At 40.5% G+C, this 19,266-nt stretch overlaps 2 protein-coding genes across 2 annotated transcripts; both read left to right on the forward strand.

The window, feature by feature from the left end:
* The first annotated feature begins 20 nt into the window (after positions 1-20).
* On the forward strand, positions 21-5,183 carry pex19 (peroxisomal biogenesis factor 19). The gene is made up of 8 exons (XM_080907967.1): positions 21-93; positions 1,463-1,551; positions 2,490-2,652; positions 2,749-2,834; positions 2,916-3,086; positions 3,169-3,339; positions 3,427-3,471; positions 3,655-5,183. The coding sequence occupies exons 1-8, from the start codon at positions 30-32 to the stop codon at positions 3,739-3,741; spliced, it is 876 nt and encodes a 291-aa protein (XP_080764093.1). The 5' UTR covers positions 21-29; the 3' UTR covers positions 3,742-5,183.
* Positions 5,184-6,569: 1,386 nt separating this feature from the next.
* On the forward strand, positions 6,570-18,884 carry copa (COPI coat complex subunit alpha). Its single transcript, XM_080861237.1, has 30 exons — positions 6,570-6,774; positions 7,098-7,211; positions 7,308-7,381; positions 7,599-7,679; positions 8,192-8,268; positions 8,440-8,549; positions 10,428-10,537; positions 11,089-11,188; positions 11,386-11,604; positions 11,870-12,020; positions 12,215-12,281; positions 12,388-12,463; positions 12,633-12,715; positions 13,014-13,239; positions 13,374-13,512; positions 13,889-14,051; positions 14,218-14,364; positions 14,517-14,706; positions 14,797-14,892; positions 15,004-15,092; positions 15,259-15,382; positions 15,971-16,060; positions 16,182-16,285; positions 16,369-16,515; positions 16,635-16,775; positions 16,896-17,078; positions 17,262-17,372; positions 17,469-17,630; positions 17,754-17,948; positions 18,476-18,884. Exons 1-30 carry the CDS (start codon positions 6,735-6,737, stop codon positions 18,533-18,535), a joined length of 3,669 nt encoding a protein of 1,222 aa, XP_080717363.1. The 5' UTR covers positions 6,570-6,734; the 3' UTR covers positions 18,536-18,884.
* Positions 18,885-19,266: the final 382 nt, after the last annotated feature.

The following is a 19,266-nucleotide window of genomic DNA, read 5'->3' on the forward strand; positions in this document are numbered from 1 at the left end:
TTCCGCGCTGGGTTGGTGAAGGCAACATCATGGCGTCAGGACCAGGAGGGTCGTCCGATGGGCACGATGCAGAGCTGGAAGAATTATTGGACAGTAAGAGTCGGCATTAATATTTTATCAGTGTGTGTATTTCTGAACACAGCAGTGGGGTTTTCGTGCAGCTTCGTGGTGTCGCTGTGTCCTTTTTTTGTTGTTGTTGTGCTTTCATCGTGTCAGGGCTTAGCTCAACGTCAGGTGCTCCTGCCGGGGTCTGCAGGAGTAATGTCCAAGAAGAAACGTCAGCACGAATCGCTTAATGTCTCTGCTGTCAGATAACTTTATCCGGGTTCAGTTTGTGCCCTTCATCGTGTATCTGCACAGAACACGGAGTCAGTTTCCTTAACTACATATTTTGTTCAAGGCAAATTTTCAAAACAACCCAGCTTAGGATTTAAACAGTTTTATTTTTCCAAATATGTATAAAGGCTAAATCATCTACAGTTTTACTTTCTCAACAGTAGGTTTTCAATATAAAAGACATTCATAACAATAATAAAACAATCAGAAAAGGGCTAAAAAATCTTCAAACCGCTTTATATGTTTTTCCTTCAGTTTAAAGTCATCATTTGTCTTATATAAGACAACATATTATTGTGTTATGTACACCAAATTCTGACCCTTCCATCCAAATGTTCCAGCAGAAATCAAGACTCATCAGACCAGTCAAACCTTTTCTAATCTTCTAATGTTCAAATTAGTTCTTCGTTGGCAGGAATTTCACCTGGCGTTGTCTTATGCCCCTATAGCCCATGTACTTCAAAGTTTGATGTATTTTGCATATTTTGTATGTTGACTGGTTGCATTGAGTGGTTATTTAAGTTAATGTTGCCTTCCTGTCAGCTCGAAGCTTCCTGGCTATTCTCTGACCTCTGACATCAACATGACATTTTCACCCAGAGAACTGCTGCTCACTGGATCTTTTCTCTTTTCACACCATTCTCTGTAAACCCCAGTGATGGTTGTGTGGGAACAGCCCAGTAAATCAGCAGTTTCAGAACAACCATTCCATATTCTAAGTTATTTAAATAACCTGTCTTTGCCACTCTTATGCTCAGTTTAAACTTTAGCAGGTTGTTGTTTTCCTAATTAAAGGCCAGAATTGGTGTTTGAAGAATGAAGTGATTGTTGATTAATTGGTTAGTTTAAAAAAAAAAAAAAAGTCACCGCTTTCGTGTTTTAAAATGTGAATATATTATGTTTTTGCTCATTTCTTTGATAATGAATTTTTTTTAAATTTTGAACACAGAATGAGTTGATTAAAAACAAGAATGACTATTTTAAAGTTCAGAAAAATTGCTGCAGCATTATATGTTATCCAGTTATCCCATAGCAATAGAATAACTGGATAATTATTTGTCAGTGAGTATGAAACCATTAAAAGCATTTTGAGTGAATTGGTTCTAATATCATCGCTTTCTTTCAGGTGCGTTGGATGATTTTGACAAGGCGCCCGCCCCTCCAGCCCCCGACCCTGCAGCCGCTTCGTCCTCAGCCAGCAGTGGTGCACAAAAGGTGCTTGCGAAATAATTTAGAATAGAATATAATATTTAGAATGGAATGGAAGGCCAGCAGCAGCTTCCGGTTCAAATTATTCTGCCTCAGGACACAGAGGAAGTGCTGCCGCTGCTGGGCCTTCTTTACCGGGGCGATGGTGTTGTGGGTCCAGGTGAGATCAGCTGAGATGTGGGTGCCCAGAAACCGGAAGGTGGAGACAGATTCCACTCGTTCTCCATTTCTAATGAGAGGGGAATGGACCTGTCTGTGCCTCCTGAAGTCCATTATGAGTTCTTTTGATTTAAGGACGTTCAGCTTCAGGTTATTTTCTAAGCACCAGAGGGACAAGTTCTCTACATCCGTCCTGTACGCTGTCTCATCTCCATCAGAGTTGAGTCCAACCATGGTGGTGTCACGGTGGCAAATTTTTAAATAAAAGTTTGGCTTATAGTGAATACCAATACATTTTCTTTTTTTTTTAATTTATTACCCCTAATGTTAGGGAATCTAGGACATGTTGATTTTAAGAAATAACTGACACAATTTGAAGTCTTTTCAGTCCTTCATCACCAAAAAACTGAAGTCACACAACAGATAAACATCGCAACTTTCTTATTTCCTGATATCAGTAAATATCAGTATTTGCAGATGGCAATATTTGACTGATAAAGCAGTGCTTTTGTCTTTTTCTGTTAATTTTCTATCCAAAACTGCAACTAGAAAGTGTCAGTGTTATTTTAGTTTTGAGCTTTCAAATGTTGGTTCTTTTACTATTAGGAAGCAAGACTGCTGCAGGTTTATGTCAAGTTTAAAACATTGTAAGCTAGAGTCGGGTCTAGAATAAAAAAACAAAACTGTTTCAATTCAGATGCACTGAAAAGAAGAACATCTTCCTCTGTTTTTCCTTATTTCTATATAAGGGATTTTGTTTGTTTTCTCTTCTTTGCCTGTCTCAGCCCCCTTTGCTAGAGGACTGTAAGCTCTTCGAGACTCTCTTTGAAGGGGACATGGCTGCCCAAGCTAAGGAGGAGTGGGAGAAGGCCATGACGGAGCTGGCTCAGGAGGAGCCGGAGCTTCTCCAACACTTTCAAAAGCTATCAGAGGCTGCGGGAAAAGTTGGTAAGATATAGGCTTGTGTTGACTATAGTTTACTTCTAGTCTTCTGCCTATTTTGGCTTGTTAGTTTACACAAAATACTCTGTTTATTCTGAGCAGGTACTGACACTGCCTCCCAACAAGAATTCACTTGCTGTCTAAAAGAAACCCTTCAGGGGCTGGCCAAAAATGCAGACAACCTGAAGGTGGGTCAAGCTGAAATTGAGCAAATATAATGAAGGTTTTGCAAATGAGAGCAACTTCATAGTCTGATTGTTTTTTTGCAGTCTTCGGGACTAGCTGGAGATGATCTTGTCAAAGCACTAGAAGGCCTAGGGTTGGAGGAGGGTGAAGGAGGTGGTGATGATGGAAACATCCTGCCCATCATGCAGTCTATCATGCAGAATCTTCTCTCTAAGGAGGTTCTTTATCCATCTCTGAAGGAAATCACTACTAAGGTGTGCCTTTGGTTTTATAGCAGACATTATATTCTGCAGTGTCCCATTCAGTATTTGTATTAACTCTACTTCATTCTTGCAGTACCCAGAGTGGCTGGAAACCAACAAACCGAGCCTTAGTCCAGAGGATTACCAGCGCTATGAGCAGCAGGCCAAAATCATGGGAGACATCTGTAAGCTCTTTGAGAGAGAGGGAGAGGGTGCAGCAGATAAAGAGAGCACATTTGAGAGGATCATGGACCTGATGCAAAAGGTGATGCAGCACTATCTCTTATCTCATAAAAAAGCAGTTTATGTGTAGAGTGAAACTGGTAACTTATCCTGTTTCTTTTACCAACAGCTGCAAGACCTTGGACAACCACCTAAAGAGCTAGCAGGTGATGCGGTAAGTAAAAACACCATTGTGTGTTTGACCTCACTAAGATTTCAGGGAAAGAAAATGTGCTGTCATTTGATTGTCCCTTTCATAACAGAACTGCGGTTGATGTTTTAATCTGAATTTTATGTGATTTGAAATGAGCACAAATATTTATAGGCTTCTTCCTCTTTTTTTTTTCTTCCTCTCCAGCCTCCTGGCTTTAACTTTGACATGGACTCTCTCAATCTTCCTGGGGGCCCCGGGGCCGGGTCAGCCGAGCAGTGCTCCATCATGTGATGAGGGGAGTGGTGGTGTCCATCTGAAGCACTTGAGCCGAAGGGTCGCTGTGTGTGTCAGCAGCGGGGGAGAGGGACAGAATGAGAAGCAAATGTCAGGCAGGAGTGTGACTAATCCGTCATCACTGCTCTCCCCCCTAAAGAGTAAAGTGTGTGGAAACAGAAGCAACATAAGGAATCACAAACAACAAACACACATTCTTCTCCATAAAAATCACAGAAGGTACAACTAAGAACATTTGGACATCTTTTCATTAGCAGCTGCCACAATTCCTTCACTCTTTAATTTTAGCAGAGTTTCTGTAAGAAGAAAATACCACTGGCCTTCTCAGTGTTGTTTTTACATACTGTTCAACCTTATGGTAATTTACATCAAAGCACTTCACGGGTATAAACGGTGCCTTTTCAAAGTGACTTTAAGTTGTTGTTTTTAGGTTTCATTAGAACGTGAAATTTCATCTATTATTCAGCTACGATCGGCTTTAAAATGGTGTGAATTTGCAATAACATCCCTAGTTGGCACCAAGTGATTGTTTTCTAACATTTCACTTAAGATAAAAGCTTTAATTTAGAAAGTTTATGGTTAACATGCTAGAAAACTATGAAAAATGTGTACATTTGTTAGTTATTTAAAAGACTATAAAACAACTAAAGAGGAGTGGAGCTCTCATAAGAGATTTCCTTTACCTCTTAAAACTAAGCCAGCTAATTTAATAAGACCATTCGCTATTCCTCATTCCAAAATATTGATTTGAAGTGATTGATGATTCCTGGATGCCTTTGCTGTGGTTGAAGTGATCATTATAGTGTAGAGTTACTGTGCAAAGTGCTTCCCTGTGATTCCCAGTGTTTTCAATGTGCAAAATGGTGTTTTCCTTTGGTATGGGGTCCCCGCTGGGGAACAATAATCACCTGAGGGCATGAAAATAAACCCTATAAAAGTGCGTCATGTTTGTTCCAGAGAAGGCGACAGACAGTGTAGTAAACATCACATTGTGTTACATAAAAGGGAGAGAGAAAGAGGTGACTAAATCATGGAGATGCGCTATTGGGTAAGACAACAACCTGATGTTGGCACTTTCTGGCAGTGGCTGTCGGGTTTGTGTAGCGGACAACAGTTGACTTCTGTAACTGTAGAGAGAGATCTAGATATCACACGAGCACCAGCCCATCAGTGACTGTATAATAAAGGGTTCTGTGAAAGGAATCAGTCAGCCATGTGCTGAGAAGAGATGCGATTTACATCAGCTGAGGGGAGTTCTGCTGCAGAGGTTCACAGAGACCTGTGGTTTCATCCCAGTGTGGGGTGGGACTCAACTCTCAGGGCCGATGCAAATGTTTCCCACAGCACCGTTAAAAATAATAAAAAGAATGATGATAATAAAACCTTTTTGACACTATTCTTCTGTAAATATATAAAATAAAACTAATGATATACTGCAATTGTTCCCGGTGTGATTTTTGTCATTTCTTTCATACTGCTTATGGAACATGAGTAGAAATATTGTGTCATAATCAACTGCATTCAGAGACAAGTTTTACTGTAAGCTTACTGCACTTCAGTTCGTGTATGCGGTAGTCATGATCCTAAAGCTGTGGTCCTTTTATAAAATATGCTGCATTACTGGAGAAATTCTGCAGTAAATGAAGTAAAAGGATTTTTCAAATTTAAATCCTCAAGTAATAAATAATTAATAAATAATAAATTCATATACACTCATTTTGAACATGTCACTGTAATTTGGGGCTTTTAATGGCTTCTTTCACAATGTCTTTAACATGACAAAAGTAGTATCATAGTATCATATTCTGGGGCTTTTTGCTGCTAATGGTATGAGTACACTGGACAAAGTGGATGGAAAAATGAAGAAAGAGAATTACTTCTAAATTCTTTAATGTTACCTCAAATCAACAGCTACACATTTGAAACTTGAAACATGGTTGGATCTTCCAACAGGACAGTGGAATGGCCTTCTCAAAGCCCTGACCTCAAAATCTGTAGACTATGATTATGAAACCAGTCACTATAAATGAATTCTACCAAGTCTGACAATAAGAGTTGTCAAATATCCAGTAAGAATTATTCTGACTGTTTTTTAAAGTCATTAAAGATGTATGATGTCCTATCAGCCAAACCTGGAAAAAGAACAGGTCGAAGAAATCACTAAAAGCCCCAAATTATCACGATATTCATGCCTATGAATAAGTGTGTGTAAACTTCTGATCACAACTGTATTTTGAGACGTTTAAAAAGGAAAAAAATGTGTAGAAGTCCACTTTCTTTTCGTAGCAATCCTAGATTATTGATTTTTTTTATTTTTTTTTTTTGCTTTTTGGGGTTTTTTTTGTAATCCAGTGGAAATGCATTACTTCACACTACAGGCGCCCCCGCGTGCCACGTATCGTGTCTGCAGCAGATGACGTCATCAAATTATTACTTGCAGTCGGTTTTAGAAATAAGGAATTTTATAATTGTTTAGGAAGAAAACAAATCAATGTATTGATCAATACGTATTAAGTTCTTTTAATTGTAAATTTGTCACTTTAATCTCATACAATTTGCGAGTTCATGACATTGACATTTTAAAGAATAACCTCTTTGTCTCTTAGATTTTTACCGCTTTATTAAAGAAGCTAATGACTCTTTATCCGAGTCCGTATACTTATTTCGTACGTCTAGGAAGTGCTTAGCAATTTACAGATTAGATTTTTTATGACGGCATTTAGTCGCGGATGTCTTGTCTATGGGTTACATTTCTACGCGCCGCTGCCGTGGAACTTTCTGCGTCAGATTTTCGTCGCAAAACTTTATTGTTCAAAACCGGAAGACAAAACGGACTACGTGTCAGGAAAAAGGAGAATCAACTAAATGGGCGAAGGTGGTCAGGCTGCTTGATTCAACCAATCTGCAAAGTTTCGTCCTTTTTAATTATTTGCTCTGACTGAGTTTTGTCTCAGCATTAAAAAGAAGAGCTTTGCGGTTCACCAGTAACGATGTTAACAAAATTTGAAACGAAGTCGGCCCGTGTCAAAGGTAAGAGTCTGCTAGCTACTTATTAGCAAAGAAGCTAACGTTAGCTAGTTGACGTTATCGTCCTCGGTTGATTATTCAGCCAGAATTCTCTCTTTATTCTTGTTTTTAAATAGATTTTTTCTCCGACTGTCTGTAACTAATTTGTCTTTATTATGTCTTATTCAGATGTAGCGATAAATGGACAGTAGTTGTACGTGTCCTTAGCTGTCCGGCTAACATCACTTTGCATGTTTAAAAAGCCGCTGTAAATTAGGATGATGCTGGTCGTCTGAAGTGTAATAGCCTCTTCTGTAAGAGCTCTGATGAGCTGTTTTACATTTCAGGCCTGAGCTTCCATCCCAAACGGCCGTGGGTTCTTGCAAGTTTGCACAACGGAGTCATCCAGCTGTGGGACTATCGGATGTGTACACTTATTGACAAATTCGATGAGCATGACGGTAAGACGGTGTTTTAGCTGGAGTACGCTGCTTTAGCTTACAAACTGTGTTATTAATGGAAATGAGGTGTGATTTTAATGTGGTATCTCACATCAGGGCCTGTAAGAGGGATTGATTTCCACAAGCAGCAGCCACTGTTTGTGTCTGGAGGAGATGACTACAAAATCAAGGTGGGACTGCTGTGGCATCAAGACTCTCATTAAATGTCATGAAGCTGGATAAATGTTGTTCAAGTGCTTATTTTTGTATTTATTTGGTTTGAGGCAGTATCTCATACTCAGGATTTCTAATATTTTGCCTAAACGTCAAAGGTGCTGCCATGTCTTAATGCACTACTGTAATATGAAACCTAGGTGAGAGCTGAGTAAATATTCTTGTTGTGTACAGGTGTGGAACTACAAGCTGAGGCGCTGTCTCTTCACCCTCCTTGGGCATCTTGACTACATCAGAACCACCTTCTTTCACCATGTGAGTTGTCCTGCCGTTTTAACATAGAAAATGGACAAGTGACAAATTATAGGAAAACCTTGAACCTTTGACTCCCACAGTGACTCTCATATTTTGAACTACTTGTCCAAATCAATGGAGGTATACAAAATTATCACCTTTTATCCTGTGAAGTGCTCTCTTCCAGAATGGCCTCCACCAATCTGGATTAGATTAAATTATGCAACTTGTATGTTATGGCTTTTCCAGTCACCAGATCTTAGCCCATCATTTAAGATATGTTGTCTCCAAGTCCAAGATAGAAATCATTAGTTGTATTTGTGATGGTGGAGCACTGTACAAATGTAAACAACACTAAAGCTGGGATTCAGTACAGTACTACATATTATGGTAAACACTTTGTCTTTAAGGGGTTTTCCTTTATATTGTCACCCCACTGGATTAGTACTTCTTTCTGTTTTTGGGTGTTTTTGTATTTTATGTTAGAACAATTTAGACTTAAGTTATTACATTAATTGTCACCTTGCCTGTAGGAGTACCCCTGGATTCTGAGTGCTTCAGATGATCAGACGATTCGCATTTGGAACTGGCAGTCCAGGACGTGTGTCTGGTAAGACACTGTGTAAAGTTTAAACTGTTGTTTCTCACAACTTGCACATAGTTAGGATGTTTAATTGAGATTTTAAATAAACAGAAGAATGAAAATTGTTAAAATTTACAATAATGAAAATGAGTGGTCTGCCCTGATTTCTTATGTTTCCTATTTCTTTCTTCTCTGCAGTGTGCTGACTGGCCATAATCACTACGTGATGTGTGCCCAGTTCCACCCATCTGAGGACCTGGTGGTGTCGGGCAGTTTGGACCAGACTGTGCGAGTGTGGGATATCTCCGGTGAGGGCCTGGGGATGGCCGACCAGAGGACAGCGGGCTGGGTTTTGGGGGAGGGGTTGGGAGCAGAGTGGTACAGATGAGGAGGAAGAAAACAGGAGCAGGACCGAAGTGAAGTCCTAAACCTCTTCTTCCTCTCTAACTTGTAGAGGATAAAACTCTGTGGGCTGTTTGCAGAAACACCTCTCTTTTGATAGATGGTAAGAGTGTTAGATGCAGTGGAACAAATTTATGGTGTGCTATTTTTTTATTATTTTAATACAACACTGTAAATAAAAGCTCTGAAAGGAGAAAGGCCTTACAGGTTAGATCGGGGTGGGCAATTTCAGGCCCAGAGGGCCGGTGTCCTGCAGGTTTTAGATCTCACCTTGGGTCAACACACCTGTATCACATGATTAGTTCGTTACCAGGCCTCTGGAGAACTTCAGGACATGGTGAGGAGCTAATTTAGCCATTTAAATCAGCTGTGTTGGTTCAAGGACACATCTAAAACCTGCAGGGACACCGGCCCTCGAGGCCTGGAGTTGCCCACCTCTGGGTTAGATACACAGTGAAAGGATAAAATCCACATGGATGGATAATTGGAGAGGTGTTTCTGTGCCTGTGCATGCTGTAAAAATCTTGTCATTTTTCTTTCTCCTGTTTCTTGTCTTTAGATTAACTGCACTCATTTGCTTTCATTTCCTTTCATGTGAACATGCATAAGTTCTAACATTCACCAATCCTGGGTTTATGTCATTTAACTTGAGCATGGTTGCATCCATTTGTACTTTTTTTTTTTTTCTAACTTGTCTATCACATGACTTAACTGCAGCATGTGTTTTCATTTTTTTTATGATAAATACATAGTAAGTTTAAAGTTTAGCTTTAAGGGGGTCACTTTGCACTCATACTCACAATATAGAAAATCCATACTGCTTTTGCATCCAAAAAACATTAATTGGTTAAAAAAGAGTTAATCTTTTTTATACACTTAAACTTTCTGGCTGTCCCATATTTCTATATGACCTATGACATTTGCACGACTGGCTCTACTATTAAAAAAATAACATGAAATATACTACAGGTTTATATTTCCTGTAGTCATTGCAACTTATTGTTGTCATCCTCATTCCTAACCAGTAATTGTGGCATTTCAGACTATACTAACTGCACGTCATTTAAACATTGTGACTGAAATGTGCATGAGCCTTTAAGAAAGCAAACTCCAAGACTCATAGTCCTGATACTCAACACCCCATCGAGGCTCACCTTTACAATGCTAGCTACCACCCACTCCACCTCCATCAGCCAAGTCCATGCACTCCCTGTGTCCTCCTTATCCCATGCTCTCCCTGGAAACATCCACACCTGCACATGGGTTCCTAGTGTCATTTCTGTTTCCCATGTCATCTCTCTCTGTGCTGTTGTACTATCTGCTCACCACATTGTTTTAACAGGCAAGAATCATGAATGCAAGCTGTGTTTTCTCCATCTTTTTTCATTTCCTGATTTTGCTGAGTCTCTGAAATAATCAGCTACCTTGCTCTGCTATCCATCCAAATCACAAGTTACTCCGGTTTCTTCTGTAATCTGATGATTAATTAAACCAATCAAAGCACTGTTGCAGGAATGATTGTTTCCAGACTCAAGCTGGCAGTCAATGAGAAAGCAGAGGTTGTGTTGGTGTGTTTCAAACCTGTGTGTGTGTTCAGTAGTACAAAAGTGCGCTCTGTTTTTTAAACCCCCCTTTTGTGGCCTCTCTTCTCCAATGATGATTCTCCAAATTTGATATCTAAATAATGTGTATCTTGTTTTTCCCATGTTCCGATCCTCTATTGTGCCCTGTCTAATTTGGTTATGGCTCCCCCCTTTGCACGCGGTGCTCTCTGATGGTTCCAGGTTTGAGGAAGAAGAACCTGTCTCCAGGTGCTGTGGAGACAGAGGTGCGCGGCATCTCTGGTGTTGATTTGTTTGGTGCCTCTGATGCTGTTGTTAAACACGTCCTCGAGGTGAGAAGCAACTTTGTAGCTTTTGTAAACGTTGTGGTCATTTGAGTGAATCAGCCTTTAAAGGTTACCAGTGAGGGAGCCTTCATATGTTCCTGGTATCTCATTACAGGGAAATGTCAGTTTGTAGTCTTCCGCTCACATATTGTTTGGATTTCCTGTTTGTTTGTTTGTTTTTTAATGATTAATTAGCATTAATGAGGTTTCTTCAAATCATCAAAAAAGTCCATGATGCAGTTCTGTCTGTGGAAAACACCAGCTTTTAGCCCGAGCTGGCAGTTGAATCTGTGGGTTGTTTTTTTTTTTTTTTTTTTTTTTTTTTTTTTTTAGGGGTATGTGATTATGACTTAAGGTCAGAAATATTCAGTTATAGGTAATAAAACTACATTGCTTGGGTTTTGTTTTAATGTACTATTTTATGGTTTCTGTGTGATATATTAATTATTTAATGGTACTATAATGGCTTCACGGAGAGTAACACAGTTTAGTTTCATATAGATTGATGCCATGCTATGACAGCTGTCTGTGTGACTTGAGCTTATGTTTATGTTCAGGGTCACGATCGTGGGGTCAACTGGGCAGCCTTCCACCCCACCATGCCTCTCATTGTGTCTGGAGCTGATGACAGGCAGGTGAAGATCTGGAGGATGAATGGTGAGTGACTTTACATGAGTGTTAGAAGTTGATGTTCACAGAAGCTAAAACCCCTGACTTTTCTGTTATGTGCCAAGAAGTAGGTATTTCATTAAGCTGACTACTTCACTAATTGTTTCCTGCTGTAAATGTTTCTGCTTCTTTTTTGTCTTTAATTATCTCTCCTTTTTTTTGTTTTTCCCCCCACCTGTGTTCAGAGTCCAAGGCATGGGAGCTCGATACATGCCGTGGGCACTACAACAACGTGTCTTGTGCCATCTTCCACCCACGCCAGGAGCTCATTCTGTCCAACTCTGAGGACAAGAGCATCCGGGTGTGGGACATGTCCAAAAGGACCGGAGTACAGACCTTCCGCCGTGATCACGACCGCTTCTGGGTGCTGGGTGCCCACCCAAACCTCAACCTGTTTGCTGCAGGTAAGTGCTGACAGTGATCTGATCAAAACAGGAACATTAACAGTTCAAACATCAATTTGCAAAGTAGTTGTTTGGTTAGTTTTGAAGCTGATCCTTTGCATATCAGGGAAAATTAAAAAAAAAGAAAGAAGATTTTAATGGTTCTCTTAAGTTCACATGGCCTAATAACAGGAAATGTCTAGCATGTATTTCCTGAGGAGGGGAAAAAATACAGTGTGTACGTGTGAAATTTGCACTGACGAATGGTTTGTTTTGTGTCCTTAAGGTCATGACAGTGGTATGATTGTGTTCAAGCTGGAGCGTGAACGTCCAGCCTACGCCGTACATGGCAACATGCTTTACTACGTCAAGGATCGCTTCCTCCGCCAGCTGGACTTCAACAGCAGCAAAGACACGGCTGTTATGCAGCTGCGCAGGTAGGTGTGGTGTGCATGAGATAGCATTTTGAGTGCAATTTCTTAGAATTCCTTTCTTAGACCAAAAAGAAATTGGTCTAAGAAATTATGGGCTAGTGCTTGTTTTTTGTCGTTCGTGGGTTTTTTGTTTTTAAATGAAAATCTGTCTAGTTTAAAATAACAATTTTACCTGTTTTACCTTCTCCTTAACTTAGTGGGTCTAAGTTCCCAGTGTTCAGCATGTCTTATAATCCCGCTGAGAATGCTGTCCTGCTCTGCACTGTAAGTATCTCTCAGTGAAAATGCACTCGCACACATTAATCTCTTACTGCTCAGTTAAGTGTGTTGGTTCGCATCTGTTTATCGAAATGCTCTTTACCTCCTGCAGAGAGCAACCAACCTGGAGAACAGCACCTATGACCTGTACTCAATTCCCAAAGAAAGTGACTCTCAGAACCCCGATGGTAAAAAAACAAACAAACAAAAAAAACCCCAACAGTTTAATTATGTTTTTTCTCACACTCTAAAAACATTTGTTTTTTTTTTCCCTTTACTTATTGAATGTTATATGCCTCCAGTTTGTATCTCCTTGAATGAAGTAACAAGAGGCTGCGTTTTCTTTTTAAATTCCAGCACCGGAGGGGAAAAGGTCTTCTGGTCTGACAGCCGTTTGGGTGGCCAGGAACAGATTTGCTGTGTTGGACCGTATGCACTCTGTAAGTGCATATGAAAGTTTACAAAGCAGTGAAATATATAGGAAATCCCTTTTTAAAAGATTTTTTGAAAAGTTGGTTAATTCTATAAAAAGAACTGAAAGTGTTGATCAGTAAATCATTTGTTCTTTACAAATGATCGATCAAAGGCAGTCTGGCACGTTAATCTCCGAATGAAACAGTCAAGAGTCCATTATGTGACTTGTGAAGCCTGCAAATATTTGAAGAAAACTTTTTACTTTGCTTTTTGTCCTAATCTATAATTATTCATCACAGTGCTTTCTTCATTTCTCCATTGCAGCTGCTGATTAAAAATCTGAAGAATGAAATTGTGAAGAAAGTCCAGGTGCCGAGCTGTGAGGAGATCTTCTACGCCGGGACAGGCTCACTGCTGCTGCGTGATGCCGATGGCGTCACGCTGTTTGACGTGCAGCAGAAACGCTCCCTGGCCACCGTGAAAATCTCTAAGGTCAAGTACGTGGTGTGGAGCGCAGACACCAGCCACGTGGCTCTGCTGGCTAAACACGGTGAGTGGATGAGATGAATATCTGCAGATTTGACCAACAAATATTCAAACCTGAAAGTTTTCTCTGCTGGTTCTCAAAGGAAGCTCTAAATCTGATTTTTCTCTTTTTTTTTTTTTTTCTTCCCTTCCCTTCAGCAATTATGATCTGCAACCGTAAACTGGAAAGTCTGTGCAACATTCACGAGAACATCAGAGTGAAGAGTGGAGCCTGGGATGAGAGCGGAGTCTTTATCTACACCACTTCCAACCACATCAAATACGCCCTCACGTCTGGGTATGTGCTGCTTAGAAAAGGCAGTGTTAATTTATTCCCACAGGCACAAGTCTCTGGGGACAAACTTCTTAACACAGACCTGTAGAGCTTCAACAAAATAAGCTGTCACTGAGAAAGTTGTGAGCTAAAATGTTGCCTTAGTGCTTGTTTTCTTTGATAGTGTTGTGCTCCCACATGTCTTTTAAAATAAGCACAGCAGTGACTTAGAATAGTTAGAGATTTGAGCAAAAACAAAGCTCCAACTTTATGTTTTAAAGACAAATACAAGTTTGTTTGCTTTAAATTCTCTGGACAGAAAAGCTCAAATCTTTCACAGTTAGAAAGCATCAGTTCAGTGTAAAATGTCTAACTTAGGATATTCTTTGTGTTCCTGTAGTGATCATGGCATCATCAGGACCCTGGACCTGCCCATCTATGTGACCCGCGTGAGAGGCAACAGCGTTTATTGCCTGGACAGGGAGTGCAGGCCCCGTGTGCTCACCATCGACCCCACAGAGTACCGCTTCAAACTGGCCCTGGTCAATCGCAAATATGATGAGGTCGGTTCTTAAGGGTGGTGTCCTTGAAGTGATAATCTGAGTATATTTAAGGAGATTAAACACCAGAACTGTGCAGTGATAATCTGAGTTTCATATTAAACAGCATTACATTTTTGCCAGGAATCATTTGATTCCTAATTCTGAGATCATTCCTGTTACTCTTCAGGTGCTCCACATGGTGCGCAATGCCAAACTGGTAGGTCAGTCTATCATTGCCTATCTGCAGAAGAAGGGCTACCCCGAGGTAGCACTGCACTTCGTCAAAGATGAGAAGACGCGCTTTAGCCTGGCTCTGGAGTGTGGGAACATCGAGGTGAGCTGGCAGCAGTACTCAAAGACTGCTGTACCTATTCTATCATTTTTTTAAGATAAGGATGGAAGTCTTGTGCATGATGAGCTCTAATCAAATCACAGTGAGACTGAGATCTGTGTGCAAAATTAAAAATCTCATCTCTGTACTTCCAGGTGGCTCTGGAAGCAGCCAAAGCCCTGGATGAGCGCAGCTGCTGGGAGCGTCTGGGTGAGGCAGCACTGCTGCAGGGTCACCACCAGGTCGTGGAAATGTGCTATCAGAGGACCAAGAACTTTGACAAGCTCACCTTCCTCTACCTCATCACTGGTAACTTGGCCAAGCTACGCAAGATGATGAAGATTGGTGAGTGAGGATGTCTATTCTTTATGTTACATGTTGCAAAGGTGTGTATGTTCTCTTTCAGTATTTCTAATGGCTGTGTTGTCTGTGTAGCTGAGATCAGAAAGGACATGAGCGGTCACTACCAGGCAGCACTCTACCTGGGAGACGTCAGCGAAAGGGTTAGAATATTGAAGAACTGTGGACAAAGTGAGTTAATTTGTCAACATTCACTCATATTCTGTCGTATTTTGTTTGCCAGCCTTTATAGCAGTAAAATGACAAGTTATCATGCAAAATTGTTTGTGTGCATGCTTGCAGAGTCTCTGGCCTACCTGACTGCAGCCACACACGGGTTGGATGAAGAGGCTGAGGCACTAAAAGAGACGTTTGACCCAGAAAAGGAGACGGTGTGTTCACAAAACATTCTTCCTACACAAATTATGGGAAACAATAACATGCAGAAGCAGTGAACCTAATATGTATTTTTTTTTAACAATACAGTAATTCATGTTGATAAATAACATAATTATTGCTTAATTTTAATTTAAAAATGGTTTATTATGTAACTTTTAGGTGCCAGAGGTTGATCCTAATGCACAGCTGTTGCAGCCACCTCCACCCATCAACCCTCTAGACACTAACTGGCCTCTGCTCACCGTCTCAAAGGGCTTCTTTGAGGGAGCTATTGCAGCAAAGGGTAAGTCAAGAGCCACGATGGACTGAAAAGGAACATAATACTTTAAAGTTTCATCCATGTTAACTTTGTTCAAATGGAACCAAGAATGGAGACACTTAATACTTAATTCCAAACAAGGTTATGTGATTGGTTGGGTTTTGTCTGTTTGTTAGCAGGTTAGTCAAAAGTTGCATATGGAGCAAAACCTTATTAGAGGTGCAACTTGGCCCAACCTGAAAGTGATCAGCTGATGAATATTTGGAACGATTCTTTAGCATTGCTAGATAGGATAATGTTTGACATATCTTTGCAAATACATACCAGATTTAAATAAGAAAAACTGAGATATCCCTTTGATGATCTCAAGAAAATATCACAATACAATCTGGATCCAGATATCCAAAGACTCACGTCCATGGTCTGAGCTGAGTTTTCTGCCTGGACTTGGATTGCTTTTAAAACAGCTGGTTGTTTTTTTTTTTTTTTTGTTGTTTTTTTAATATCTTTCTAATATGCAACAGTGTTGCTTTTTTTAAAGGAATTCAAAGATGAAGTAATTGTAGAAACGTGTGGGATTTAATATGGGCACCTGTTGTTCACCTGTTGTAGGGAAAGCTGGTCAGATGGCTGCCGACTTGGACATGGATACTTCAGGAGGCGAGGGCTGGGGAGATGATGCTGAGCTTCAGCTGGATGAAGGTAAATTCCGACTGATTTTAACAAATCATTTTCTATTTTTTTCTTTTCTTTTTTCAAACTTTCAGTGTACTGCTTGAGCCTAAAAATATTAAATGTGTATCTTTCCCTCTCTTCTTCACAGATGGCTTTGTGGATGCTCCGGAAGGATTAGGAGAGGAAGGATTGGGGAAAGAGGAAGGAGGAGGATGGGATGTTGAGGAAGACCTGGATCTTCCTCCAGAGCTGGTGAGAGAGAGAAAAATTCTCATATTAAATGTGAAAAGAACATAAAGCTGAGTACTTTATACTATCTTTACACCAATCAACAGGATGTACCAGTTGGTGCAGGTGGAGGAACAGAGGACGGCTTCTTTGTCCCACCAACCAAGGGCACAAGTCCAACCCAGATGTGGTGCAACAATTCCCAGCTGCCAGTGGATCATATCCTGGCCGGCTCCTTTGAAACTGCAATGAGGGTCCGCTCATAGTGTTTTCCAACACAGTTTATTTATTTTTGGTTCCCTTTGATAACATATATCATCGTTTAAAAAGGAAGGCATAAATGGTTAATTACTGTTGCTTGTTTCTACCATAGCTGCTCCACGACCAGGTTGGAGTTGTGGACTTTGGCCCCTATAAGTCGCTTTTCATGCAGACTCTGTCCAGAGGACGCACATCTTACCTGGGGCTGCCGTCCCTGCCCTGCCTGCGTGGGCACCCACAAAGGAACTGGAAGGTACAGCTGTCTATTTGGTGGATGTATTTTTTATTGATATATCTGCTCCTTTTCTTCATAGTTTCTAATTGATTCCACAAAATAGAAAATGACTTTTTTTATCTTTGATTTTCTTCTCAGGACTGTGGGGCAAAGCAGGGGCTGCCTGCTGTGGGCCTGCGTCTCTCTGATCTCATCTCCCGCCTGCAGCAGTGCTACCAGCTGACCACAGCCGGACGATTTGAGGACGCCGTTGAGCGCTTCAGAGTCATCCTTCTGTCTGTACCCCTGCTGGTGGTTGATAACAAACAGGAGATTGCAGAGGTAAGCAACAAGCATGCCTTGAACCTGATCTGTTTAATCTCTAAAATCCATTTGTAATGGACCTAATAAGCTTGCCTGTATGATCCTCATGGCTCCTGTGGCTTTCAGATAAACTAATTTTGTTGACATGCTGATACACATTTATATGTGCTCAGATACTTAACTGGGTTGTATGTGTTTTAGGCTCAGCAGCTGATTACAATATGCAGAGAGTACATAGTGGGTCTGACCATGGAGACTGAGAGGAAGAAGCTGCCTAAAGACACTTTGGAACAGCAGAAGAGGTTGTGTGAGGTAAAAAAAAAACACAATGAAGCTTTCACTGATTCACACAAAAAAATCACCAAAGCATGATGAAAATGTTCAAAAAAATGTTTGTTTTCCTTGCAGATGGCTGCTTACTTCACCCACTGTAATCTCCAGCCAGTCCACATGGTGTTAGTGTTGCGCACAGCTTTGAACCTCTTCTTCAAACTGCGTAACTTTAAGACAGCTGCAGGCTTCGCACGACGTCTCCTCGAACTTGGGCCCAAGCCAGATGTTGCACAGCAGGTTAGTTGTTCATCACTCATAACTTATTTTTTTATTTTATAATTGTCTTTATTAGATGGCCTTTATTGTGCTGGTGTCATTCTCTTGCCATCATCTCCTTTGCAAAAATATTTCCTTCTTTAGACTCGCAAGATTTTGGCAGCCTGTGAGAAGAACTTGACAGACGCCCACCAGTTGAACTACGACCCCCACAATCCATTTGACCTGTGCGCTGCCTCTTACGTTCCCCTGTACCGCGGACGCCCCGTTGAGAAGTGCCCTCTGTCTGGAGCCTGCTACTGCCCCCCTTACAAAGGCCAGATCTGCAGGGTCACACAGGTAGACCAAACAAATGTGTATATAAAATTTTAGGGACCATCATTTAGTAAAGGAGAGAACATTTGGTCTGAATGCTCAAGTTTCTTGATCACTCAGATCTGAAACTGTAACCATCTTTAATGAGAACACCTGGTAAATTGTTTATGTTTGAAGGTATTTTCTCTTCAGTCAGGGAATAAGGGCTAATAATAATAACAATAATTATTAATAAATAATATTAATACAGTAATATCTGTTGAAGATTTGCAAGAAAAAAGGCAATACTATCAGTCAAGTTCACTTTCAGCTTAGTGAGTGGAAACCTTTTCAAATCTTCAGATGTGGTTGTCATGACAAAGTAGCAGAAATTTTATTAACCACTTCTAAGCTCCTGCTTCTATTTTTATATCATTAAATATGCTGCCTTCACTTTTCCTTTTTATTTATTTAAATGCCCATCTCTGCTATAACTACCACCCCCCCCCCCCCCCCCCACCCACCCACCCACCCACCCACCCACTAATTTTTAATGTTTCCTCTTTTTCTAGGCGACGGAGATCGGCAAGGACGTGATTGGTCTGCGTGTGAGTCCACTTCAGTTCCGCTGAGAGGATAAAAAAAAATGAAAACACTTCCACTCTTACTTTGTTGTAGTAATGATACAATTATTTGCATGAGAAATGGAAGCAGTTATATATGTGTTTGCTCACAGTGCTGTTAAACCTCTTTAAATCCTTTCTCAGCTATCTATTCCTGTTCATCACTGATCCTACTAAAAGCTTTTTGTTGTAAGTACTGCTGCATCAATAACACAGTACTGTGTGCTTTATTAGAGCTGTAAAACCGTACTGTTAACCCGCTCCTGACTTGTATGACGTGAATAATGGAAAATGAACAGCAGTACGCTGTGTATCTGTGGGAAACGATAAAATAAAAAGGTCCTTTTATGAACACAAATGAAGTGTGTGAGTTGGGCCATCTTTGTCGTGTTTTTAATACGCTATGGTGTCTGCAGAAGGAAGTGAAATAGGAACATTTGATGTGCACCTCAAGGATGAGTCATGAGGAATGAAAATGGAAAAGCCTACACAGTGAACTGGCTCCTTAGTTGGCATTACAAGTTGAAAATAAGGGGGTGACATTCACAGTCAAGTTTGTTATATGGTTACCTGTTACACCTGACCCGATTCTTGTTAAATACTGAAAATGTGGTTCCTTTTATAATGTGCAAAGTTCTCATTTTGACAGTCTGCCCTCTACCTGTAAAAGGAAGCACTGTCATTATTACCCAGAACACATTCTGGCAGATGTTAGAAAAAAAAAAAAAAAGAAGAAGAAA

The sequence above is a fragment of the Rhamphochromis sp. 'chilingali' genome (genome assembly GCF_963969265.1).
Source record: "Rhamphochromis sp. 'chilingali' genome assembly, chromosome: 16".
NCBI classification, from domain to species: domain Eukaryota; kingdom Metazoa; phylum Chordata; class Actinopteri; order Cichliformes; family Cichlidae; genus Rhamphochromis; species Rhamphochromis sp. 'chilingali'.